At 34.3% G+C, this 27,952-nt stretch overlaps 1 protein-coding gene, 1 non-coding gene and 1 pseudogene across 4 annotated transcripts in view; 2 read left to right on the top strand and 1 right to left on the bottom strand.

The window, feature by feature from the left end:
* The window catches only part of UHRF1BP1L (UHRF1 binding protein 1 like), a 115,226-nt gene that overhangs the window by 15,482 nt on the left and 71,792 nt on the right, over positions 1-27,952 (top strand). For all 3 annotated transcript variants that reach the window (XM_032416165.1, XM_032416166.1, XM_032416167.1), the window contains 6 exons: positions 16,547-16,709; positions 18,182-18,220; positions 19,510-19,601; positions 24,139-24,328; positions 24,922-25,062; positions 26,198-26,368. In XM_032416165.1, the coding sequence (XP_032272056.1) occupies positions 16,547-16,709; positions 18,182-18,220; positions 19,510-19,601; positions 24,139-24,328; positions 24,922-25,062; positions 26,198-26,368 (796 nt within the window). The remainder of the gene's footprint in view (positions 1-16,546; positions 16,710-18,181; positions 18,221-19,509; positions 19,602-24,138; positions 24,329-24,921; positions 25,063-26,197; positions 26,369-27,952) is intronic.
* LOC116639674 lies at positions 14,892-16,525 on the bottom strand (annotated as a pseudogene).
* LOC116640148 lies at positions 26,641-26,747 on the top strand. The gene has a single exon (XR_004300975.1). It is a non-coding gene; the product is annotated as a U6 spliceosomal RNA (small nuclear RNA).

Here is a 27,952-nt window from a genome sequence, read left to right as displayed (position 1 = left end):
TATCCTGCAACTTTATTGAATTCATTTATTCATTCTTATTAGTAGTTTTTTGGTGCAGTCTTTAGAATTTTCTATATATTGTATTATATCATCTACAAATTGACAATTTTATTTTTTCCTTTCCAATTTGGATTCCTTGTATTTCTTCTTCTTGCCTAATTGCTCTGGCTAGGACTTCCAATACTATGTTGAATTAAAGTGGTGAGAGTGAGCATCCTTGTCTTGCCCCTGATCTTGGAGGAAAATCCTTAAGCTTTTCACTGTTGAGTAGGATGTTAGCCGTGGATTTGTCTTAGGGCCTTTATTATGTTAAGGGGTACATTTCTTCAATACACACTTTGTTGAGAATTTTTATCATAAATAGATGTTGAATTTTGTTAAATGCTTTTTCTGTGTCTACTGAGATGATCATATGGTTTTTATCCTTTGCTTTGTTAATGTGTAGATGTAAAGATTGGTAAAAAATTTTTAATGGCTCATGTTCAAGCTTTTTAAAAAAATTTGTTTATAACAGTAGAATTTTTTGTCCAAAGAAATATTAAAATAGAACTTAACTGAATAAGATAGGCAAAAAGTAGGGCTCCTTGTTGATGGAACAAAGACCGGCTATGCTCATAAATTTCCTTTTAGTAATTTAGTTGAATCAGTAATTAGGGCGATCAGCTATTACATCTTTTCCCTTTTTATTTCTTCTCCCAGCTATGTTGAATCATGAGTCTTCTTAGGAGCATTGTGGGAACAATGCAGATGTGTAGGATGAAACCTACATTCCTTGGCATGGATGCAAGAGTCCTTCATGATCTGGCTTCAGTCCATCTTTCAAAGGAATTCCATTTCATTACAAACTACCTGATGCCTTGTACTTCATCCATGTCTACTGTATGTGATCCTGTAACCTTGAACATGCTGTTGCCATGCCTAAAATGTCCTCTCACCTGGAAGAAACTTAACTCTTAAAAAACAGCTCAAGTTTGGCCTTCTCCATGAAGCCTTCCCTAAACAGTATTTTTAACAAATGATCACTACTTCTCATGTACCTCCATCTTATCCTATTTTCATTTTTATTGTAATATCTGTCACACAGTGCTTGGCACATAGTAAAACTATAACGTACTGCCATGATTTGTTTATGTGCTTGTCTCTAATTATAAACTGAGGTTTTTGAAAGCAGTAATTATGTCTTATTTGTCTAAGTTACCCAAGAGCCTAATCATTGCTCAGTTTTTGCCATGAAGGATGCATGTGTAGTTGTGTCAGGTGTTCCAATATTTTAACAAAATTAGGAAACCCAGATTTTAATACAAGGTCTACTCATTTTAAATGTTAGCCACCCATTCAGGTTTTTTAAAACACTGTGCAGACAGACAAAATGTATTTGTGGATAAAACAAAGCTCACAGGCTGCCAACTTATAACCTCTTCCATTCTTTAAAACTTTTCAGTTCTTTAAATGTGAAAAAACTGGTTAGGCAAGATTGGTTGATATCCTTTACATGTGTATTATAAAAATAACCAAGCCAAACAAACTCTGTAAATTGAGAATACTGAAAAAAAAATTATTATGAGCATAACTTGATTCTTCTTCCATTAACACTAAAGTTTTCTTTGAAGAAAATAACATTTATGTCTTAAATATTTAATAAGCTTCAAATTGACATTGAAAGCTCCTTGAAGGTAAGAATTGCCATATATTCCTATAATGCTCAGGAAATGTTTCTTAAATATTGTTGAATTGAAAATCAATCAGTATAATAATGAAATGGTAATTGATATTGAAATACCTTTTAAGTTAAAATTATACAAATTTGATTATAGTCTTGGCTCTGCCTTGGTATGACCTTAGCAGTTGACTTAAACCCTTTTGGGCTTCACATTTTTTTTTTTTTTAAGATTTTATTTATTTATTTGACAGAGAGAGACAGAGAGAGAAGGAACACAAGCAGGGGGAGTGGGAGAGGGGGAAGCAAGCTCTCCACTGAGCAGGGAGCCCAATGTGGGGCTCGATCCCAGGACCCTGGGATCATGACCTGAGCCGAAGGCAGATGCTTAACGACTGAGCCACGCAGGAGCCCCATGGGCTTCACATTTTATATTATAAGATAAAGACTTTGGATTAGTGGAACTTTTCAGGGGCTAAAATTATTTCATATTTTTTGATAGTATGAAGGCTGATTATTGATCTACTTGGTTTTTAATTTTTTATTTTTTTTTTAAGATTTTTTTATCTGTTTTGAGAGAGAGATCGAGAACACGAGCGGGAGGGTCAGAAGGAGAGGGAGAGAGAATCCCAAGCAGACTCCGTGCTGAGTGATGTACTCCGTCTTTGAACTTGGTTTAAAATTGCTTCTCATATCTTCAGATGACAAATTACGAATGGTTTTCAAAAAGCTATGGTTCAAATATCTTAAAAATTCTGATTTCCTTGTATTTTATTAAGTTAACTAGTCCATTTTCTTTTTTATTAGGAAGTATACATAGGTGTGTGTGTGTGTGAGAGAGAGAGAGAGAGAAGGTGTGCTCATAATAAATTACCTTCTTTATTGAGTGTTCTCAATTTATAGTTGTTTAGCTTATTAATATGCAAGTAAAGAAAATCTTGTATAAGCATTTTTTGTATATGACTTAAACAGCTTTATTGAAATATCATTGATTTATATGCAGTAAACTGTAAATATTTAAGGTATACAATTTGATGAAATTTTGACATATGCCCTTAAGTTTCCTTATGTCCTTTTGTAGTCCTCTCCTTCCTCCCCTCCTGCCTCATTCTTTATTATTATATAATCTACTTTATTTCACTTAGGTTAGTTTTTATTTTTTTAAATTTTATATAAATGAATCATATACCTTCTTTTGGCCTCTTTCCATCAGCATAATTATTTTGCAATTAATCTGTTCTGTTATATGCATTCTCTCTTATTGCTGAATATATTCCATTGTGAATATGCCATAATGTGTTTATCCATTCACCTGATGATGGTCATTTAGGTTGTTTCCAGTTTTGGACTATTACAAATAAAGCTGCTGTAAACATTCGTGTATAAGTCTTTGTGAGGACATATTCTTTTCATTTCTCTTAGGTAAATGCCTAGGAGTAGGATGATTGAGTTATACATGGGTACATACATAAGTTTTTAAGAAACTGGTAAACAGCATTCTGAAGTGTACATTTTATGTTCTCACCAGCAAGTGTGTGAGAGTTCCAGTTGCTCCATATCTTCAAGAACGCTCAGTATGGGGTGCCTGGGTAGCTCAGTTGGTTAAGCGACTGCCTTCGGCTCAGGTCATGATCCTGGAGTCCCTGGATCGAGTCCCACATTGGGCTCCCTGCTCGGCAGGGAGTCTGCTTCTCCCTCTGACCCTCCCCCCTCTCGTGCTCTCTCTCTCAAATAAATAAATAGAATCTTAAAAAAAAAAAAAAAAGAATGCTCAGTATGGTCAGTCTTTGAATTTTCTCATTTGGTGGGCAAGTAGTGGTGTGGTTTTAATTTGCAGTTCCCTATTGACTGGCTATATTGTACATCTTTTCATGTGCTTATCTGCCATCTGTATGTCTTCTTTGGTTTGAGGGTCTGTTTAAATCTTTTGCTTATTTTATTAATCTGTTGTCTTGTTTTTGAGTTGTAAGAGTTCTTTTTTTTTTTTTTTAAAGAGAGACACAGCGAGAGAGGGAACACAAGCAGGGGGAGTGGGAGAGGGAGAAGCAGGCTTCCCACTGAGCAGAGAGCCCAACGTGGGGCTCGATCCCAGGACCCCGGGATCATGACCTGAGCCGAAGGCAGACGCCTAACAACTGAGCCACCCAGGCGCCACTAAATAAATAAAATCTTAAAAAAAAAAAAAAAAGAAAGACTGCATATTTTTCTCATTTAGTGCTCTGAAATCTTTGACAGGCTCAAGATCACCAAGATTTTCTCCTCTATTTTCTTACAGAGATTTTATATATTCGGTTTTTAGATTTTGGTCTTTGATCTATTTAAATATTTGTTTATGATGAGATAAGTATCAAGGTTCTTTTTTTTTTCTTCCTTTGGCTGTGGCTATACAGTTGTTCCAACACCCAACACAATTTATTGAAAATAGTATCTTTTTTTTTTTTTTTTTAAGCTACACGCGGGCTTGAGCTCACAACCCTGAGATCAAGACCTCAGCTGAGATCAAGACTGAGCCACTCAGGAACCCCTATCTTTTTCTTATTGATTTGCTTTTGTGACTTTGTTGAACATCCCCTTACTATAAATTTGGTTCTATTTCGGGACTCTCTGTTTTGTTCCATTGTTCATGGGTCTATCTTTACACCAATCTCAAACCGTCTTGAATACTGTAGTTTTTTTTTTTGTTTTTTTTTGTTTGTTTGTTTGTTTTTTAAAGTAAGCACTGTGCGTAACACAGGGCTTGAAGTCATGACCCTGAGATCAAGTTTCATGCTCTACCAACTGAGCCAGCCATGTGCCCCACTGTAACTTTTTTTTAAATATATTTTTTAAAGATTTTATTTAGTTATTTGAGAGAGAGAGAGAGAGAGAGAAGGAGCAGGGGGAGGGGGAGGAGCAGAGGGGAAGGGAGGAGCAGACTCTGCTGAGAAGGGAGCCTGATGCCTGGTTTGATCCCAGGACCCTGGGATCATGACCTGAGCTGAAGGCAGGTGCTTAACCGACTGAGCCACCCAGGCGCCCCCCCCACAGTAGCTTTTTAAGAAGTCTTGAAATTGGTGGTACAAGGCCTCCAACTCTGTTCATCTTTTTCAAAATTAGTTTGATATCCACGTCTTGTATATTCCTATAAATTCCAGAATCAACCTGTTTCTGCCAAAAAGCCTGCTGGGTATTTGCTTGGGATCTATAAATCTATTTGAGGAGAAATGACATCTTAAAAAATATTGAGTCTTCTGATCTACATATGTGTTCCTCAATTTATTTATGTCTTTTAAAATTTCAGCAACATTTTTTGGTTTTCGGTAGGTCTTGTATACCTTTTGTCAGATTTATCCCTAAAAATTTCATACTTATGCTAGTGTAAATGGTACTTTAAAATTTTCAGTTTCCTATTGTTGCTAGGATATGGAAACAATTGATATTTTTATTGCAATAACTTTTTTAAAAAAATGAAATTTACATACAACAAAATGGATAAACCTTCCATATGCAGCTCAAATGATTTTTATAAATAAGATATTTTTTGGGGGAATACTTTTAGGTTGATAGAAAGGCAGTAAGGATAGTATAAAGAGTGTTCATATACCTCACATCCCATCTCCCCTATTATGTGTGTGTGTGTGTGTGTGTGATTTCTTTTATTGTAGATCTTTTTATTTTTGTAGAGGGATTACCATGTAATGCAGTAAAACGCTATTCATACATCTCATTTTACTAGGATATACTGGTCAACTTCTCTGCTGAAAGTCTTAAAATTACTTTTTTTTGTGGAAAAAGAAGATAGCCTTTGGATTTCTTGTTTGTATTCACTCTGTAACAATCAATGCCAGGTTGGCAGGTTTGTAAATACTTACTCTGGGTAGCAGTTTTCAAGGTAGCCATGTATTCCCCTGCACAATACTCTCTGCTAAGTTACTAATAACAAAAATGTGGATATAAGAAATTCTGAAAAATTTTATGAATCAAGAAATAATATTGGTTGGAGACCTGTAGCAAAGATTTTTATTAGGCTTCTCATAGTCTTTTTTTTTTTTTTTTTTTAAAGATTTTATTTATTTATTTGAGAGAGAGAGAGAATGAGAGAGAGAGCACATGAGAGGGGGGAGGGTCAGGGGGAGAAGCAGACTCCCTGCTGAGCAGGGAGCCCAATGCGGGACTCGATCCAGGGACTCCAGGATCATGACCTGAGCCGAAGGCAGTCGCTTAACCAACTGAGCCACCCAGGCACTCTAGGCTTCTCATAGTCTTAATAAGAATTTACTCCTGTGTTATGCTTTGGGTTTATGCTCTCAAGCAGTTTTCATGAATCACTAGAGCTTTTCATGTACCCCTTTGAAATAAGGTATGCATGACAGATTTTCTATGGTTGAGAAAAACAGATTTTAAGGATTAGCTATTCATGGACTATTTTAAAACATTGAAAAAGGACAGGATTCAGTAGTATTGGAGTCCATCTCTTTTATTAATATGTTAAATAGTATGGTACATTTGTCGCAATTAATGAACCTATATTTATAAATTATTGTTAACTATAGCCTGTACTTTGCTCACATTTCCTAAGCTTTTTACCTAATGTCCTTTTTTATTTCCAGGATCTCATTGTGAATATCACATATTTAGTCATCATTTTGTTTTAGACTCCCGACTATGACAGTTTCTCAGACTTTCCTTCTCTTTGATGATCTTGAGAGTTCAGTAGTACTGGTTATTTTGTTCAGTGTCTCTCAATCAGTATTTGTATAATGTTTTTCTCATGATTAGAATGGGTTATGGGTTTTTGGCAAGAAGACCACAGAGTCAAATGCCATTTTTATTATGTCATATCAGAAGTACATGCTATCAACGTGTCTTATTGTTGATGTTGGCCTTTGTCAGATTCTCAACTGTAAAGTTACTCTTTTGCCCACTGTCATACTGTATACTTTGGAAAGAAAAGCAGCCACACACAAAAAAGAAATGAAGGGTTATGTTCCACTTCCCTGAGGTTGGAATAGAGAAAACTTAAGTTATTTGGAACTTTTCTGTATGGGAGATTTATCTCTTCTCTCCCAGTTATTTATTCAATCATGTTTTTATATCTATATATACTCAGGTATATTTATTTTATATTTTGAGTTATAATCTAATAATTTATTTTGTTGCCCAAATTGTTCCAGCTTTAGCCATTAGGAGTGCTTTCATTTGGTTCCTGTGTCTCTTCAATTGATTTTATTTTTTATATTGCTCTTATATCCTATAACCTTGCTACACTCATTTATTAGTTCTGATAGCTTTTTAGAGGATTCTGTATGGTTTTCTGCACAGATGATCATGTCGTTTGGGAAAAAAGGCAGTTTTACTTCTTTTCTGAACAGAATGTCTTTTTTTTTTCTTGCCTTATTGTGTTGGCTAGAACCTCCAATACAATGCTGAATAGAAGTGGTAAGAGCAGATATCCTTGTCTTGTCTCTGTCTTAGGGATAAAACGTTTTAGTCTTCCATCTTTAAGTATGATTTTAGCTGTAGGATTTTCATAGATGTCCTTTGTAGTTTGGAGGAGCTTCTCTTCTGTTCCTAGTTTGTTGAGAATTATTTTTCCATGTATGGTGTTAACTTTTTTATGTGCTTTTTTATGTCTCTATTGAGATCATCATGCGATTTTACTTTTTAATATGGTGTATTACACTGGTTGATTTTTGAATGTGAAACCGATCTTCATACTTGGTCATGATGAACTTCTTATATATTTTTTGTTAAGCTGTGAGTTATAGCTTACCTTGTGAAATCTGTGTGGCACCTTGTAATTGTATTTTATTTTTTGAAGATTTATTGAGAGAGAGCGAGAGAGAGCGCATGTGTGTGCATTGTTGGGGGAGGGGTAGAGGGAGAGAGAGCCTGACGCGGGGCTCAGTCTCACAACCCTGAGATCATGACCTGAGTTGAAATCAAGAGTCACCTATTTAACTGACTGAGCCACCCAGGCTCCCTGGGATCACTATTTTAAAATAATGAAATAGAATAGAAAATATCAGACTGTATTAAACTATTGTTCTGTGAAATTTTCATCTTAATTGTGTGTGTGTGTCTGTATGTACTACGCTGTAACATAAAGTGTATTTCTTGACCTAACTTATATCAACATTTTTCAAATTAGCTAGTTCACTTTTTGTCCCTGAAGATAATAAGGCATAGAGTAGGGCAAGAAAGCAAGTAGCCCCAAGAGGAGAGTGCCAGATTAAAAGAGGTACAACGGGGGTGAAAAAATGGGGTTAGATAATGGAGAAAATGAGGAAATACGGGTTTCTTTAGAAAAGCCTCATCCATTTATTTTTTTTTTAAGATTTATTTATTTACTTGAGAGAGAGAACGAGCGGGAGGGCAGATGGGGACGGAGAGATAATCTCAAGCAGACTCCATGCTGAGTGCGGAGCCCGACGTGGGGCTCAATCCCAGGACCTGAGCCGAAATCAAGAGTCGCTCACTTAACAAATTGAGCCACCCAGGCGCCCCTGTTTCTTAGTTTTGAGTGGAGTGATGTTTACATCTGCATGATGAAACCCATGGACTATGAAAGGATGTGATTAGTTGCAGATTAGTAACTTAATGTTCCCAGCCAAAGGACTTGGTAGTCTTTCAGATTTTGGGAAGTCTCTCCAGAAACATCCTCTCTTGTATGACTTTAATGTGGTCTTAAGGTACTTTGTTCTCTTCTAGAAATACTGTTTTGAATAAAATCAAGGAAAAGTTATTAAATTTGCTTAAACAAAGATAATTCTTACATATATTCTTATAATAGCTCTTCATATACAGTGAGAATTTAATCCTCATAGGGATGCACGGTCTTGAGATACTAGCTAGTGATGTCAATTACTAGTTCATTTCATAGGTTTGAATTGGGCCCAATTTAGGAGAATGGAGCAGTGATGGGAGAAGAATCCTTATGGTATCTTTAAGTTCTAACGTATTGGATCTGTGTTTCTCTGGCACTCATATTCCTTTATTATTTGTCATCTTGATACTAAGTGTTGTAGTTTCAGATTTCTGAAGGAAAGAATCTGATTAAACAGCCTAGATGCCTTTTCAACTTCTAGATCAATCACCTGTACCCAAGGAAGTATGTCTTAGGTGTACACTTTTCTCCTGTATTTATAGCCTTTCTCTGGGAAGATGGAATCACTGGTAGCTGGGCAGCCACCCTAAGAGGGGTTTGTTTATTAATAACAAGTTAATTATATTAAATGATAATGGTATTGAAAACCAACTTATAATACTGAAGTAATTTTATTTTCTGGACGGTTAAAATTAATCCTTTTTCTTTAAGTCAGTGGTTCTTAATTAGCCTTTTTTTGTTTCTAAAAGCCCCATTTGAAAATATAAAATATCTAAAATATCTTGGACCCCTTGAAGTCCATCTAGGAACTTCAGATTGCAAGTGCCTACTGTAAGTTTCATAATCAAACAGTTTAACATGCATTGTTAAATTCCCTGTAAAACCTAGTTGTTCAGGCTATAGCATGAAATATCACAGAATAAAAATGATTATTTCTAGTTACACCTGTTATTTAAGAAAATAATTATGAAGTAGCAGAGCCAGTTACTAAGTTTAGAAGAATAGTAGGCACTGATGTGAACCTTTAATAACATGTACAATAACAGGAACCATAAACAATTTCAGGACAAGGTGAATAACTCAAGAGATGCATATTTACTGATGAGGTTTGAAAAGAATGTCCTGGGGTTTTAATATTTGAATGCAAAGAAGTAAGTGTAGAAGAAGGTAGATAACTAGGTCAGAAAAGGGTTTATAACTGTGTTAAGATTCTTTTGAGCTCTAAGATTTTATGATTCTACCTCCAAATAAGTGTATTTAACCCGGAGATGGTACATTTGAGAAATCTGTTTCAGGTTGCTTTAGCAAATAAAACAACTGTATTATCTTTGTTTTAATGATGTAGCTATAGAATGGATCTGATGAAAGTTCAAGTAAATCATGACTAAAATTTATAGTAACATTAGATATAAAATTTATGCTTTTTGATTTATGATCTGCATACTTAGTGTTTTATCAAGACCCCCAATTTTTTTTTGGAAAAATTTTACCACTGGTTATATCAGGTCTCTGTGTTCATATTCCCATTTAACCTGTGTCTTTGTATTAGTAATAAATAGCTAACACTGAGTTTTCCTGTGTATTAGGGACAGTTCCTAGCATTTTACATATTCTAACCCAGTTAATCATCAAAACAGCCCCGTGAAAGCAGGTATTATTTTGTTATCGCCATTTCACAGATAAGGAAACTGAGGTATAGAGAAGTTGAGTAGTAAGTGGCATTTTTATTCTTGCAGAGCTGGAATTCTTAACTTTTTCTGCATTTATGGCCTGTTAACCTTTAGCAAATTATAAATCTTTGATTATGGACTTAAGTCTACTTAGCACAGTGCTTTGCATGTAATTTAGACTCTAATAATTATGTATTGGTTCTAAAATGCATAACCTAAGTCAAGTGCATTCTTTCCATTTGCCTGGAAATTTTATTCCTCTAGTTAGCTATTTCTGTTGTTAATACTGAAAAAACTAGTAAATGTATTTTCATGTATTATGTGTAATTAAAGAAGATTTTGGATAAAATGGAAGCCTGTTTTCATGTTTGAAGTATGTTTTCAAGTTGTTACATTGTTAAAAAGATGGTAAAAGTTAACCAATAAAATATACACATTCACACTAAAATTTATTTCATAGAATACTAATCTTAGAGTGAAGGATACGTTTATTTTAAAATAAACCTCTTTGCATGCCATAATGTACATAGTAATGAAAGAGTGTGTTTCTGAATTAAAAAAAAAATCAGTAAAAGTTGTGCCCTTTTTTTACATATCGTATGACTTTCTTCTGTGCTGTTGTGACTTTGATATATTCAGGTCAATCAGCTTTCTCCTTTATCCTCGTTTTGAGTCTTTGTTAACAGCTACTTTGGTTTTGTATCTATGTTATGCTTCGTTTCTCCCACCCCTCCCTTTTATCTTAAGTAAAAAAATAATTATTCAGAAGTTTAATTCATTGACTTAAATTTCTGCCCTATTTTTAAAAGTTTGGTTTTAAAATGTTTATATAACTCTTCAGAGCTTTAAATGGTTCTTTAGTGAGTGGAAGTGGTTTATTTCAGATAACAGTTTATTCTCTTTAGGATCAGGCCCTTCTCAATTATAATATTCAGTAGAGTAATACAATTATCTGGGGATTTCATATGGCAATTTAGTTCGAAGAGCTGTAGCAACACTTGGAAAAAGTATAGGTAGAAAAATACCTCTTCCAAGCCTTAATGCTCTTTTGTGAGTTTCCCTCCCTTTGTTTGCCTCGTATACACTTACAGTCTGCTTTTCCTTTATCAGTTAAGTTATGAAAAGTGTGGCTGAAGAATCATCCTCCAGTTTCTGTTTTTGCAAGAAACGTAATTATATTAATAAATGGGGCACATTTGTGCAGAATGAAAATACATGAAAATTAAAGCCTAACATGAATAATGGAAGATAAATAATTTGATATATGCACTGTTTATCCAATGTAGGGAATACGCTGTTTAATAGCTGTGAATGTAAGTTACCATTATATCTTCTGCTTTCTATTTAAATAGTTCAATAGATGAGCAGTATTAATATGTTTTCCAGATTAGCTCTATAACTTGACCATTTGAAGTCCTATTTGGGTAAGCATGAACTTTTGATTTTGCTTTAGTTTAAACTATAATCAATGTGTCCATAATTTAATCTAAATAAAAAAAGGGAAGGAAAAAGAGAACTCTTATTTGGATATCTGTTTTGTACCAGATGCTTTATGTATTATCTTTAATCCTTACTAAAACTGTTTGAGGTTGGTATTATTTTCCCCATTTTATAGATGAGCAAACTGAGGCACAGAGGTACCACAGTAAGTGGCTAACAGGAATTTAGACTTACTTGTCTGACTTTAAGGCCCATGCTCTTTGTAGATGTTCTCCCTTTAATAAGAACTAAATTGAAGGTAGAATTTCTTGTTAATGACATGAATTTTAATCTTTCCATCTTTCACTTTTACTCTTGCCAGGCCTGTCTTTTTGGGTTTTTGATGAACTTTTGTCTTTATAAAAGTGACATACGCTCCTTATTAGAACACTTAAACATATAGGAAAGTATAAAGACGAAGAAGTCTAAAATCTTACCAATCATAGGTACTCTTGATATTTGACATTTTATAATGTATTTTTTACATAATTGAAATCACAGTATGTAAGTTTAAACCTCAAATTTTCACTATAATATAAGCATTTTCTTTATATGGTTGGCAAGACATATTACTTGATATGTATGTAGCATGATATAATTAAAGAGATTATTTCCCTTTGGACATTTAAGTGCTTTCACTTTTTTCCCTTTGTAAATGTCATTGAGATGAACATTCTTGTATATACCCGGTCAAGATGTTGCTTGATTTCTTCACTAACCCCTCCCATATGCACACACACACACCCTTACATCCCTTCTTGCCCAGCACTAAGGATATATAGTCAAATGTTGGTTACTCAGATTAGTCTTTGCCCATCTGTCCCTCTGTCTGTCCTTCCTCTCTTCCTCTTCCCTTTAAATATGCTTATAGTATTTTTGAAATATAATTAGGTTATTTGTTTCAGGTTGATTTCAGCTTTAGGTGCTTCCCCTCTTCTCGTTCTTTCTCATTTTATTTTTACATATGTAGAGTATTAACATGCTTTCCAATGTCAGAGCTATTCAAGGCCACCCCCTCCTCATGTATACTATATCTGCTGTCTTCTAATCATGGATTTTGCTCTAGCAGTTGTCTGTCCTTACTGTACCATCAGTAGTTTTCTTTTTTTCTGCATCATTGTCACCAACATATAAGCTTGCTGAGTTCTCTTGCCTTAATAAAGAAAACAAAACTCTAAAGCAACCTGGTTTCTCTCCTGCCTTACTGGTTCCTCTTTTGTAATCTCCTTTATTGGTTTCTTTCACATTTCTTGGCTTCTTAGTGGTCTCTGACCACAGTCCTTGAGCCATTTAATTTTCTGTCTCCATCTTGCAACTATAGATACCATCTCTAACATTGGTGATCACCAAATTTGTATCTGCAGCTACTGAATGAGATTTGAATATTTACGTAATTGGCATCTCTTATTGGATATCTAATGGGCATCTCTTAATTAAACTATTCAAAGCCTAAATTCTGATCCTTAATCCCAAACTTATTTCTCCCTCTGTTTCTTAACCCTGATAAATGGTAACTCTATCCTTCCGTATACTCAGACTAAACACCTTGGAAGTCATCCTTGACGTCATTCTGTACAATCAAATCCTGTTGGCTTTACTTTCAGAATCTCTCTCGACTTTTCCCTTTCTATCACTTTTTACTCTTCCATCTTGATCCAGGGCAGCTCTTCTCTTACCTGGATTATTGCAGTAACTTCCTATCTGGGCTGCCTGCTTCTGTCCACGTCCTCCCTTTCATATATTCTCAATGGAGTGAACCTTTGAAAATTAAAGTTTCCAGGGGCACCTGGGTGGCTGAGTTGGTTGAGCATCTGACTCTTGATTTCAGCTCAGGTCATGATATCAGGATCTTGAGATCAAACCCTGTGTTGGGCTCCACACACAGCGTGGAGTCTGCAGAGAGAGTCTCTCTCCCTGTGCTCATGTACACACTCACTCTCTCTCTCCCCCTCAAATAAAAAAAGAATAAATCTTAAAAAAAAAAAAAGTTTCCTATTCTAGTCAAACCATCTCCAGTCACTCTCATTTTTACTCAGAGTAGAAGCCAGAGTCCTCAGAGTGGTTTTAAAGGTTCCGTGTGATCTGGCCCCTCTTATTTCTCTAACTTAACTCATTTACTTTTACTCTTGCCTTTCTGCTCCTTTTCTCCAGCCACATTGACCTTCTTGCTATTCCTCAGACATGCCAAGCATTTTCCCACCTCAGGTTTTTACCCTTGCTTTTCCTTGGCCTAGAGCATTCTTCCTCTAGATATTTGTATAGCTACCTCCTTCACTTCCTTCAGATCTTTGCCCGAATGTCATCTTTTCACTGAGCGTTTTCCTGTCCATCCTTTTAAAAATTAAAAGGTTCTCTGCTTATTCCTGCTATCTTACTATTTTGTTTTTTTTCCCCTCCATAGTCAGAATCTGACTTACTATGTATTTAACTTATTTTTTCGTTCCCCACAGAACTCTGTCCCTTTAAGTCCCATGAAGGCAGATTTTTTATCTGTTTTGTTCATTGTCATATCTCCATTGTTTGTTAATTTATAGGTATCAATTAGGATTTACTAAATGAATGATTGAATGAAATGGTCAAGGCGTTGTAGAATCAGTCCCTTTGTCCTTTCTGATTTATCTTCTACTCTCTTGGTCCTCTTGCAGTTCTATTTTATACCATGCTCCCTCCAGCCTGAGAACCTTTCTTTGTGTTTTATTCCCTCTGCTTGGAATACTCTTTCTTCTGTCTCCTTTCTTTTCCTTGCCCAGTTAAGTTCTACTACTCATTCTCAAATATCATCTCAAAAGTCCCTGTTTTCAGTGAAGCTCTAGATTAAAACCCTGTACTATATTCTCTCTTAGTCATGGTTTTTGGTGTTCTGTCTACCAACTGAACTGAGAACTGCACAAAGGCAGGAACTCCTAGAGTGTATTGCTTGTCAGTGTATGTGTCTGAATAGTGAATTCTCAGTAAGTACTTAGTGAATGCTCCCTTCTAGCTCTAATAATCTGCGTTGAGGTAGTGGCAGGTCATTCCTATATGATTAGGGGTGAAAGCCTGTCAGGAAACATCATAGTATTAAACCAAACATGATTGGTGGTCAGTATAATACAACCCAGCATCACTGGTCAAATATGGGTTAAATGTGAATTCTGTATTTCTCAGTTGACATTCTGTGAGACGATATGAATCCCAATAAAATATGGCTCAAGAAATTCTGGTGCAGAGTCAGTGGGAAGCATGAAAGGAAGCATGTGTGTATTTATTGATATTCTTGTTGATGTGTAGGGCATGTGAATAACCAGTATATTTTGTTACTTTAATAATTAGTTTCAAAAAAGGTAAAAGACTGGCTGATAACTCCTGTTAGCTGGTAGTTAATTTTGTCGGTAGTTTCATTTTTGAAAAAAGTACTTCCTGGGCAAAGTTAGCAGTTTTTCATTTTTTTTAGGGTTATTTTATTTATTTATAGTTTTCATTTGAACAGTTTTTATTTCAAGTCATATATAACATTACTTTATTCGTGCATCTTCTCAATTGTTTCTTTCTTATATTTGCCCTTTCCTTTCCTACCTGGCAAGTTTTGGCTTTATGTTCAAGGATCTTTTTGTAGTCTTCGTCCACTTTTGGTCCAGTGATAACCACCTCGCTAGGGTGAATGGCCACATGGACAGTTGTGCTATTCACCTTCTCTCACTATACTCGTTCAGTGTAGATGATGTATTTCTTCCTGTAAACCCGGACTACTTTGCCAATCTGCTGACCTTTGTAGTGTCCTTGCACAACCTGTTCTTCATTCTCCTTTTCGATTAGCATGGATCGAACGTTGTACTTCTGTCTCAGCTCTTTGGAAAGAGGGGAAGAAGACATAATTTTTCTGTGAACGTGGGAAGGTGCCTTGAAATGTCTTTTATGGTTCTTGCTCTGGTTAGAAGTCACGAAGGGATTGAACTTCATTTTAGCCGCTGTTGCTTCAGTAATGGCTGCAAAAGAGACAAACTAGGGTTGTTGTAAGGATCAAATAAAATGATGTATATGGAAGTACTTTAATGTATATGTATAATTTGTTGTTATTACTGTTATCTTTATTAGTTGTGATATTGGGCAAGTAAGTTAGTTTCTCATTATGTTTACTTATCAAATCAGTGGGAATAAAAATAGTATTGACCTTAATGGTTTATCGTAGGAATTAGATGAAGTAGTAATGCTTACATGCAGGGAACCTGGTACACAGTAAACCCTTGGAAAATGTCCAGTATTGTTTTAACTATTATTGTTATTTCCAGTCTTTTTTCTTAAGTTTAAGAATTTTCATTTTTAATTCATCATAGAGAATCTGTGTTCTTTAATTAGAATTTAGGATCTAGTCTCCCTTGTGACTTTTGGCACTTTTACTAAGCACTTTACTACTTCATTTATCTTAACTCCTACAGAAAGGATAAATGGTATTTGTACAGCCAATTTAGGATTATAAGTAATTGGTATTTTTAAGTCTCATGTAGAAAACACCAAAATAGGCTGCCAAGTAGAGTTGCATAATCCCTTTCCTCAGAGACCTTTTAGAAAAAGATTTGTGTACTCTAATTTATTCCTGAATGATCTGGGTCAGTTTCTGAAGCTGGGAATCTCTGGATGATTCTAAAAAGGAGTACTAATATCCTTTGATATTGTTCTTGGGATGATGAATGGGTAGCAGCTGCTCTTGCTACTTCTAAAGGGTCCCCTTATTCCCTTAACCTTCCTTGTAGGTTGGTTAGTAAAATAGGAATATTCCTTTCTGTGCTGTGGTCTGTAGCAAAGTGAACAACACGTGGTTATGGGATGGCCTTGAGCTATCCCCACTGCCTTGCATAGTACCTGGCGAAAAGTGGATGTTACTTAAATATTCATTAATTTGAAAGACAGTAAGAACCAGAATTTTATGTATGTAGAAATATGATATTCAAATATATGCTAAAAACACTGTAGGCTTTGTATAAGAGAGCTATGGATAAGAGAGAGATCAAAACAATAACAAAACCTCATTGAAAAACATGGATTAAAGTAGAGCCTGTCACTGAAGTTTTGTGTTTCTTTGTGCTGCTATTATTTTTAATGCTTTGTATATTTGCAAGAATGACTAGGGTACAGTAACTGACACTAAAATGAATGTCAATATATATTCTCTTTCAGATTTACTAAAAATTTATCTCCTGACAAGATAAATCTAAGTACCCTCAAAGGAGAAGGTGAACTGAAGAATTTGGAGTTGGATGAAGAGGTGCTCCAGAATATGTTGGATTTGCCAACATGGCTTGCTATCAACAAAGTTTTTTGTAATAAAGCATCTATTAGGGTGAGACTTTGATATCTGTGCAAATCATTTTCTGTTTTCATTTTTTATTTCATTCCTATCTCTTAAAATAAATATTTTATTTTAGTTTAGATAGTTCTATAAAAAAACATTTTCATTAACAATTTAAAAAGACAAATACCTATGTCTAAGTAATTGCGTAAATGTGTGCCAGATAAATTTAATTGAAGTCATATGCTAATATATTATTAATTTATAGTTTAATTTTTGTTTAAAGTTTAATTTTAACATTTAAATGAAGTATTAGTAGTTATTAATAAAATAATTGGTTAAATTTGGCATATATTCAAAGATATTTTTTCATAAGATTTATTGTTAATAGGGACAATTTAAATTTGTAGTAAGTAAACATGATTTCAAATAAAGACATGAAACCATCAGTCCTTACCTTATTCTGTACATTGTACTTTTATTTGGAATTTTATTTCTTTTCCTCATTTGTTTCTTCCTCAAGGATTTTTAAGTTTTCTTTTATTATTATTATTATTCCTCCTTATTAAAATTTATTCCTGCATACCTTTGACTCTAATCGTATGTCATATCACTTCTTGCTCTTAAAGACCAGTCTTTTTGAGAGTCTGCTCAGTAGAAATACTGCATGAGTAATCTGTTTCATAAAATTAAAATTGGACTCCAAAGAAAAGATTGTAGAAAAGTTCCTATATTGTTCAATGGTGACCTTTAACCCAAATATCTATAAAGATGTGACTTTTTAGTGTATGTTTGAACATTATTATTTGATATTGCCTACATTTACCTGAGTGGCCTCACCTTAGTGTTTTTCTTGAATATCTACAAAAAGATTGGTCAGAATTTTATTTTATTAAAAAATTTTTTTTCTAAAGATTTTATTTTTAAGTAATCTCCACACCCAACATGGGGCTTAAAGTCATGACCCTGAGAGCAAGAGTCACATGTTCTTCCAAGACTGAGCCAGCCAGGCATCCCATGGTCAGAATTTTAGAATTTAAAAAACTGTTCAATGAATAAAAGACTGGTTATGCTCTGCTGGGAAATCTTAGTTTAAATTACAAAGTTAAAGAGGTGCCTGGCTGGCTCAACCAGAAGAGCATGCGACTCTTAATTTTAGGGTCGTGACTTCAAGCCCCACGTTGGGCATGGAGCCTACTTAAAATTAAATTAATCAATGATGAAGTTAAAATGTGTTTTAAGGTCTGGGAAAAAAGAAACTTATGAGGACCTAAAATTCTTATTTTAAAAGATAACTAAGAAAATATGATTAGTAGTCTTTTCTTATATAAAATAGGTACATCTAATTTCAAGAGTCTAAGTGAGTTGCTCAGTTTATTACTTTGCAATTTGAGAAAAAGTCATCTGATAGAATTTGGTATGTTTATCACTATATTTAGAGCACATCTGTGTTGATTGCTGTTTCAAATTATTTTTTAATGATTGATTTTAAAGAAAAAAATTTTGTTTGTTTTTTTTGGTAGATTCCATGGACAAAATTGAAAACACATCCCATCTGTTTGGTGAGTTCTGACTTGCCTCAGAAATAAACATTTATATATGCATATGATCTAACTATTCTGCTAATATTAATCTTTTGTTTCATAGAAGCACGGTCTTCTGGCTTTTCTACAGATTGGCTTTCATTTTATTTGGATGGTACTTAGTTTTTTCAGCCCTTAAATGAGAAGTTTGAGTTTTAAAATGGGAGGGTCCTTTAAAATTTTTCAGATGTATTATGTTCTAAGTTGTTATATTTTTATTGTATCATTTAGCTCTTTATTGACATACTATGACAGTTTTAGTAACATTTAATTCAAACTGTGTTTCTGATTTAGTGATCTACTAAATTAAATAATATGTACCTGAATATACTTTCCTTTTTTTTTTTTTTTAGATTTTATTATTTATTTATTTGAAAGAGAGCACACACACATACACAAGAGTGGGGTGGGGAGGGGCAGAGGGAGAGGGATAAACCGACTCCCCGCTGAGCAGGGAGCCCAGAGGGGCTTGATCTCAGGACCCTGGGATCATGACCTGAGGGGCGAAGGCAGATGCTTAACCAACTGAGCCTCCTACTTTCCTTTTTTATGGAAAATTGAAGAAAGATTGGTCATTTGGTCATTTATTGATTCATTCATTCCACATATATTTATTGAGCACCCTCCCTGTGCCCTGAGGGAACTTAATATTTTTATAGAGGAGACCACCAACAAACAAGTAAACAAGACAATTTCAGATAATAAATGCTATATTAAAATAGAGAATGAAGAATGACTGAGTTGTGTTAGTGATGACTACTAAGGACATTTGATCTTCAAGCAAAACTGTTAGCTTGAAAGACAGTTTTTCATTATGGCAATGTTTATTTTTTCACATTTCTTGCATATTTCATATTTTTCAGTGTTGCGTGTCTTAAATCTCAAGTCTTAGATTGGGATAAGCTTTTACAGCTACTTAAATCCCATTCATTAATATATAATCTCATTTAGCAATTAATAATATCATACATTCTGGAATTAGAGATTGCACTTCTGTAAAATCTGATGATTTCAGCGGCATATGGCTACTTGTAGTATTTTTGTCTCATACTCCTAGATGCCCACAGCTTTTTTATCAGATGCCTTGAGAAAGGACTGAGCACATTTTCTGTTTTGGTATTTGTCTTTTTAGACTTTTAGAGAGACATTTAAAGTGACTCCGCTTACTTACTGTTTACGTTGTTCCTAAAGAAATGAAAGAGAAAATAGTGTTACATGATATTTTCATAAAATACCTAATTTTTAAATTTTTAATGTATTTTTATTAGTCCCTGGATAAAGTAATAATGGAAATGAGTACATGTGAAGAACCACGAAATCCTAATGGCCCATCACCAATTGCAACTGCTTCAGGACAAAGGTAAGCTATTTCCATTAATCTGCATGACTTGCAAAGGGAGTTCTTTTCTGTAGTCAGCTCTGTTATCTGTAGTAATGGAACATAAAATAAAATTTCCTAACCTCAGACAGTTTCTATTTCAGTCACCTTTTCCCATCATATCTTGCAGTTTTGGTATTACGTTGCCAAAGTTGTAGAATTGATTTTTAGCCTCTTTTATTCATCTTGCTTTCCTTGATATTAAATAGTAATGATCAACCAAAAACATCCTATAAATCAGATAATATCTTAGTCTCTGAATAGTTTCTTTGCCTCTCATTTATTCTATGCATCAGTGGAACTTTTATGACTCTTACGGGTTAAGTTGATGTCCTAAAAAATTATAGGCCTTTTGGGTTACTCTAAAATTCATGAAATATAGAATGTTCACACTTTATATAAATTGGATTTTCATAGATAAAATTAGGTGCTAATAAAGTAGAAGCTTGGGGGCCATTTTGCAGTCTTAAAAAGTTAGATGTTAAAAAAATAGATTTTTTTTTTAAGATTTTATTTATATATTTGAGAGAGTGAGCACGAGGGCACAAGCAGGGGGAGGGGCAGAGGGACAAGCAGACTCCCTGCTGAGTGGGAAGCCTGATGTAGTGCTGGATCCCAGGACTCCCAAGATCATGACCTTAGGCGAAGTCAGACACTTAACCAACTGAGCCACCCAGGCGCCCCTTAAAAAATAGATCTTTAAAAAATTGCCTGTTTATTATTGCGGTCATTAAATTTGGCTTTCATACTATATATCATTTTCTTAAGGCAGGATTTCTGCACTAATTTTTGTGCACCTATTCATGTAAAATGTTCACATAGATTTTAATGTGATTAGTGCCTCCTCAAGTTGTAGAACGCAGCAGCCCTGAACATTTTATAGAATTCGGGTGCTATGTCAAACCAATGATAAAACTCTTCTTTGGAATGAACGTACATGGGGTGCCTGGCTGGCTCAGTTGGTAGAGCATGTGGCTATTGATCTTGGAATTGTAAGTTTGAGCCCCATGTTGGGTATACAGATTACTTAAAAATAAAATCTTTAAAAAAATAAAAAAAAAGAGAATGAACGTACACATCAGATACACAGACACACACACTCGTGCATTTCCACCTTCCTCTTTCACCAAGGTTAACTACCTTTACATTAGTGCTTTCTGTGAGAATACCTATAGCCTGATCAGTAACACTCCACATAGGAATCTGATGGTGATCCATCAGTCCACTGCTAAGAGTTGACTAAAGGCCAGGTTTATCAGGTGTACAGTTTATATTTGGCCTACAGGTAATAGTGACTGGGAAAAGAGCTTTCACATTAACTTCTTTGTAGTTTATACATCATCCAGCAATTTGAGATTTTAAAGTTTAAATTATGATTTCATGTGTGATAGAGTAGATTGGAGCAGTTGGTCATGTTGGATAGAGTCCAAAAAATTGGAGAAAAAGTAGAGGTGTTTATAAGATTATTGAAAGTGGAAAAGAAGATCAGGAAAATTGCTGTTGTTGATAATGTTCTTCCTAACTCATGTTTTTATAGTATCAATAAGCTTTATAATTTTGGCTTTGTAATCATATGATGATAATCCTTATATTTTTATGTATGGCAGTATGGTTAATCTATTTCCACATTTTCCAGACTTGCCTGATTATAGCATTCACTTAGGATGCTTATTAAATCTATATTCTTCTAGGTCCCTTTTTTTGAAATTATGATTCTTGAGGTCTAGAATGGTTATCAAGAATGTGATTATGTATTTTTAACAATTCTTTATACTTATACAACTTGGAGAAACACTGATCAATATGATTCTGTCTCTATGAGATTAAAATACAGGGAAATGAATATTTAACAGGCTGGCCTTACCTTCTGTGCCAGACCTGTGAGTTGATTATGTTCCCATAGATTAATGATCTAGTAAATTTGTAAGTTCAGAAATTTTATCACTTCATATAGAGGAGATCTACATCTTTGTGAAGATTAATCAAACTTAGAAGAGACTTGTTTGAATACTGGAATTTCACCTTTTTAATTTATAATGGATGACATTGCCAGAAACTTGTAGACTTTAGTCATTGATTCAGGCTTCACCCGTCTGGTGGTAAATACTCCAATTCAATTGTAACACTTTTTTTTTTTAATGCACAAGTTAGAACAGATGGGGTTGGATATTCCAAAGGGCATTGCCAGATAATAATTATAGAATAATATATTCTTTCCAACTCCAGGAATATTTCTAGCCAAGTGACCAAGTATTTGTCCTTGGGATTAAAGCAGCTTCTCCCTAGGATGCTGATGAGTTCTTCCTCTTCTGTTTTCAATAATATTGTAAATAATAGTTACATTTCATAAAGTATCATGAATCAAGAGATAGGCTGTTTGGTTCATATGCATTATTGCGTGCAACCCACATGTAACTTGCAAAGTATTACCTGATTTAAAAGATAGGTCATCTGAGGATTAGGAAGCTTAGGTAATTTATTCAGTAAGATAGTAAATCAAGACGCTTAGCAGCAGGTATAGGAGAGGGATGTACATGATCAATAAAAATGATGGGTTCACTTTTATACATGTTGGCTTTGAAATGTATGGGAGGCAGCCTCGTGGAAATAGCTGGTGGACATTTGAATTTTAACACTCTGAAGTTCTTCGGAGAAATCTGGGTAGAGATTTAGGAATAATGGTCATAGTGATAATAATTGAAGTAATGTGTTATGTGGACAAACTTTTATTACCCTTCCTGCCAAAATATATTGGTAGTCTATATTCCAGTCATACTGTACTACTCATTATTCTCAAAATATGACCTCTACTTTCCTACTTTTCTGTGCCTTTCCTTGTACTTTTCCCTAATATAAGATTTCCCTTATTCCTATCACTCACTGTAGGAAATATATTTTTCTTTCCTAGATAGATTTCCTTAGTTATGAACAATTTCTTCCTCTACCAAGTATAATGATGATTCCTTTTTTAAAGCACTTAATTACAGGCTGCCTCATGTTTCAGTTCCTACGTATGTGTTTTTCCTCTCCAAGTAACTTGCGAGCCCTAGAATACCACAACTATATTCCAGTTTTCCTTATGTCCCAGCATTGTGCACATGGTAGATGCTCAATAAATATTTGCTGAATTGGATTAGAAAATATGAACTTTTTCTGACTTTATTCCTAAATTTGAGATTATATTGTAGTTATAGTCTGTAGCCTTCTTTGTGTCAGGAATTTAGCTTTCTTATTTACTTTGTAGATTCCAGTTGTTTGAACATCTGGCAACTTGAGAATAGGCAGTTTTGGGTAGTGATTATATATAATAACCTAATTTGAAGAGTAACCTTTCAGGGGGGACTGGGTCGCTCAATTGATTAAGTGTCCACTCTTGATCTCCTCTCAGGTCATGATCTCAAGGTCATGAGATGGAGCCTCGCATCGGTCTCCTTGCTGGGTGTGACACTTGCTTAAGATTCTCTCTCCCTATGCCCCTCCCCCTGCTCATGCACATGGGCCCTCTCTCTTTTTCTCTCTCTCTCAAAAAAAATAAAGAGTAACCTTCACTCACACCTATCAAAATGGCTTCAATCAAAACCACAAGGAACAAGTGTTAGTGAGGATGTGGGGTAAAGGAACACTTGTGCACTGTTGGTGGGAATGCAAACTGGTGTTGCCACTGTGGAAAACAGTATGGAGGTTCCTCAAAAAATTAGAAATAGAACTACCCCTACAATCCAGTAATTGTACTACTGAGTACAACAACACTGAATACTACTGAATTGCACCAAAGAATGCAACAACACCAATTAGAAAGGATACATGCACCCCTATGCTTATTACGGCATTATTTATAATAGCCAAGATATGGGAGCAGCCCAAGTATCCATCGATTGATGAATGCATAAAGAAAAAGTGGTATATATCTACAATGCAGTATTACTCAGCCATTAAAAAAGAATGAAATCTTGCCATTTGGAACAACATGATGGGTCTAGAGCGTATAATGCTAAGCAAGATAGGTCAATCAGAGAAAGACAAATACCGTATGATTTTGGAATTTAAGAAACAAAACAAACGAGCAAAGGGAAAAAAAGAGAAACAAACCAAGAAACAGACTCTTAAGTATAGAGAACAAACTAATGGGTACCAGAGGGGAGGGGTGGGTGAAATAGATGATGGAGATTAAAGAGTACACTTCCGATGAGCACTAAATAGTGTATAGAATTGTTAGGTTACTATTGCATACCTGAAAGTAATATATTACTGTATATTAACTATACTGGAAATAAAATTAAAAACTTACAAAATAAAGAGTAACCTTAAACTTTAAAAATCTTTTATCATTTTGAGAAGAACATTTTTATAATTTACATGTAATCAGCCTAGATTATTGTTTTAACCAAAAAATTTTTTACATAAAAATGAATAATATAATGGTCAGTTTGTGCACTTGTGTGAGAATATTAACAGATAACCTTTTAATGATTTGTTTTGGCTTTAGTGCATTATATTTTGTTTTGCTTTGTTTTTCCAGTGAATATGGCTTTGCTGAAAAAGTAGTTGAGGGAATTACTGTTTCTGTAAATTCCATTATTATCCGCATTGGAGCAAAAGCTTTCAATGCATCCTTTGAACTTTCCCAGCTAAGGATCTATAGCGTAAATGCAAACTGGGAACATGGAGATTTAAGATTTACTCGTATTCAACATCCACAGAGAGGAGAGGTAAACATTTTTTTTCATTCTTTGTTTAAAAAATGTTTTAGTCACTGATAAATAAAAGAGGACATTTTAAAATACTTACTTCTTATAGTTACCTAGATTTACATACTACATTTACTCTTACCTTTTAACTATACTTTTCTCTGTATTTCTCTTAGTTATTTAATTAAAAATGTGCATATTTTAGTGTTTTTACTGTAATCTTTCAATTTATAGTTAACAAGCCCCTTTTTTTAATGAACCCCATTTTAACTTCTCAGCTACTCAGAATTGAATTTTAAATATACAAAACTAAAATGTTATTTACATTTTTTTTGTTCACATGATTCAAAGGCTCTTTGTACTTTATATCAAAATTGAAGTATAAACAGCTTTATAAATAATATAATTGAAGATATGTTACTGAATTTGTTGTAACTATACAATTTAAAAAATAAAAGCATAGTGAATATATCTAGAATGTCATAAGAAAATTAGTAAAGACATAAAATTTTATTTAGCTTATTTGTTTAGCTTTTTGTTGTTTTTACAAATCTACATGTCTCTCAGTTTTGTTTTGCTTGAGTAACTGAAGCTATTCTCTTTGTTCTCCTTAGATTTTGACGTTTAAAGAAATAAATTGGCAGATGATTCGAATAGAGGCAGATGCTACTCAAAGTTCACATCTTGGAATTATGTGTGCTCCTGTTCGATTAATAACCAACCAATCAAAAATCAGAGTCACACTTAAAAGAAGAGTAAGTCAGCAGGGTGACCTTTTTGGTTCATGTGATAACTAGTGGAATTGAGAGGAAATTTTAAATAATTTTCAGGTGAAACCTTGGAATATTAAAACAAAGCAAAATAAAAGGAAATATAGTGCCTCAAGCAGTATTTGAAGAAATCTAGTGTAATAATATTTTTCAATTTTCTGGATTTAACATTTAGATTTTTACTTTTGATTAATTTAATAGATTCTCCATTGCCAAATATATATATATATATTTAAAGATTTTATTTATTTATCAGAGATAGAGAATGGGAGACAGAGAGCATGAGAGGGGAAGGGTCAGAGGGAGAAGCAGACTCCCTGCTGAGCAGGGAGCCCGATGTGGGACTCGATCCCGGGACTCCAAAATCGTGACCTGAGCCGAAGGCAGTCGCTTAACCAACTGAGCCACCCACGCGCCCCAATTGTCAAATATTTTTGAACATTAACTGTCTTATAATTTCATTTCTTCTATTGAATCTTACTTAGGAGTATGTAAACAGCAAAACCTCTATTATCAGTAGCCAAAACTAGCTTTTAAAAGGTTATTAAGATATGAATGCTAATTTGGATAAATAGGGAAGATAGTTACTTAAAGATATCAGAAGTTGAAAGTTCACTGTAGATTGTAATGAAATTTAATGGAGTAATGACTTTTTAAAACATGGCTCAATTAAAGTCTCAGCAATATGTTTTATATCACTAGACACAAATATTCTAAATTAAATTGAAAATTTTTTTTCAGTATAATGTTTAATACAATATTGTGAAATGTGGTTAAAATAGCATTCAGTTTATAATTTTAATGCTTCTTTCTGTACTAGAGTTAGCACAATTAATATAGGTAATTTTATGATTTATTAGCTATAAGTGCAAAATTAAATTATATAAGTGCGTGTACCTGTATAATGTGCATCTGTTAAGGTACAGGAATTTGTCAGTCTTTTTTAGCACTCTATCTCCAATACAAGGAGATATTCCTTCTATAGAGCACAATAAATAATTGGTGAATGAAGGAAGGATCTGTGTTTAATTTCATGCAGACATTTTAAATATTTTAAAAATATTAGTGCATTGTAAGTTTTATGTCTTGGCTTAATTTTATGAACCATTTTTTCTGACAGTTAAAGGACTGCAATGTTATTGCAACAAAGTTAGTTCTAATATTGGATGACTTATTATGGGTTTTAACGGATTCCCAGTTGAAGGCTATGGTACAATATGCAAAATCTCTTAGCGAAGCAATAGAAAAATCAACAGAACAAAGGAAGAGTATGGCTCCAGAACCTACGCAGGTATGCTTTTAAGAGGAAAATACTTAATATGTAAATGGTTTAAAAATCAGAATGGTTAGTTATTTTCTTTATGTGAAATAGATTGTAAGACTTTGAGTCCAAGAATCTTTTATCTAGATACCTTACTGCATAATTTTCTACACATGGAATCTATATGAAAACATATTAAATGTGTTTCTGACTATATGATGCTTATTTTGTTTGGAATTCTGTACTAGGCACTAGAGTTAACGATGACATAAAAGTATTTGATGTTATAAATACCTCTTTTCGTGCTCGCTTTGGTAGCACATATACTAAAATTGGAACGATACCGAGAAGATTAGCATGGCCCCTGTGCAAGGATGACATGCAAGTTCATGAAGCATTCCATATTTTTGAGAGACTATGGACTCTGAGAAACAAACTGAGGGTTCTAGAGGGGAGGGAGGTGGGGGGATGGGTTAGCCTGGTGATGGGTATTAAAGAGGGCACGTACTGCATGGAGCACTGGGTGTTATATGCAAACAATGAATCCTGGAACACTACATCAAAAACTAATGATGTACTGTATGGTGACTGACATAATAAAATAAAATAAATAAAAAATAAACACCTGTTTTCAGGAAGTAAAATACAACTTAAACTTACTAAAGTAAGGGCAAAAGGAAAAAAACTTGGGTATAGTCAAGGGAGAAATGTGAGAATTAATATTACAGAAGATGTAAAACCCTGGGGAATTGCTGAAGTTCAACACAAAACTGTTAGCATTGTATCTGTTCTTAATAAAAACAAGGGATATTGTAAAATCCTATTTCTTTGAAGCTATTTCTTTGGAAACAGAGTAATATATCTCAGATATATGGCTTATTGGTGATCTGGCTTGGTGCATGGAAGTAGCATACATTTTAAGCTTTCCTATGACTATTGAATTGGCATTAAGTACTATCTAGCTGCTATGTGATAAGGAACAGGGCTAGACACTGTAGATGTAAAAATGAATATTATCTGACCCTGTCCTCAAGGATCTCAGAGTATAATGGGAAGTCAAATATAAAACAAGTCATTGTAGTTCATCTTTTTTTTTTTTTTCAATGTGATTTATCACAGTAATTTTTTTTAATTTTTTTTATTGTTATGTTAATCCCCATACATTACATCATTAGTTTTAGATATAGTGTTCCATGATTCATTGTTTGTGCATAACACCCAGTGCTCCATGCAGAACGTGCCCTCCTCAATACCCATCACCAGGCTAACCCATCCTCCCACCCCCCTCCCCTCTAGAACCCTCAGTTTGTTTTTCAGAGTCCATCGTCTCTCATGGTTCTTCTCCCCCTCCGATTTCCCCCCCTTCATTCTTCCCCTCCTGCTACATTCTTCTTCTTTTTTTCTTTCTTAACATATATTGCATTATTTGTTTCAGAGGTACAGATCTGAGATTCAACATTCTTGCACAATTCACAGCACTTACCAGAACACATACCCTCCCCAGTGTCCATCACCCAGTCACCCCATCCCTCCCACCCCACCCCCCACTCCAGCAACCCTCAGTTTGTTTCCTGAGATTAAGAATTCCTCATATCAGTGAGGTCATATGATACA

The sequence above is a fragment of the Phoca vitulina genome, unplaced genomic scaffold (genome assembly GCF_004348235.1).
Source record: "Phoca vitulina isolate PV1807 unplaced genomic scaffold, GSC_HSeal_1.0 scaffold19, whole genome shotgun sequence".
NCBI classification, from domain to species: domain Eukaryota; kingdom Metazoa; phylum Chordata; class Mammalia; order Carnivora; family Phocidae; genus Phoca; species Phoca vitulina.
Note: the sequence above shows the minus strand (reverse complement) of the source record. Positions and strands in the feature narration are given on the sequence as shown.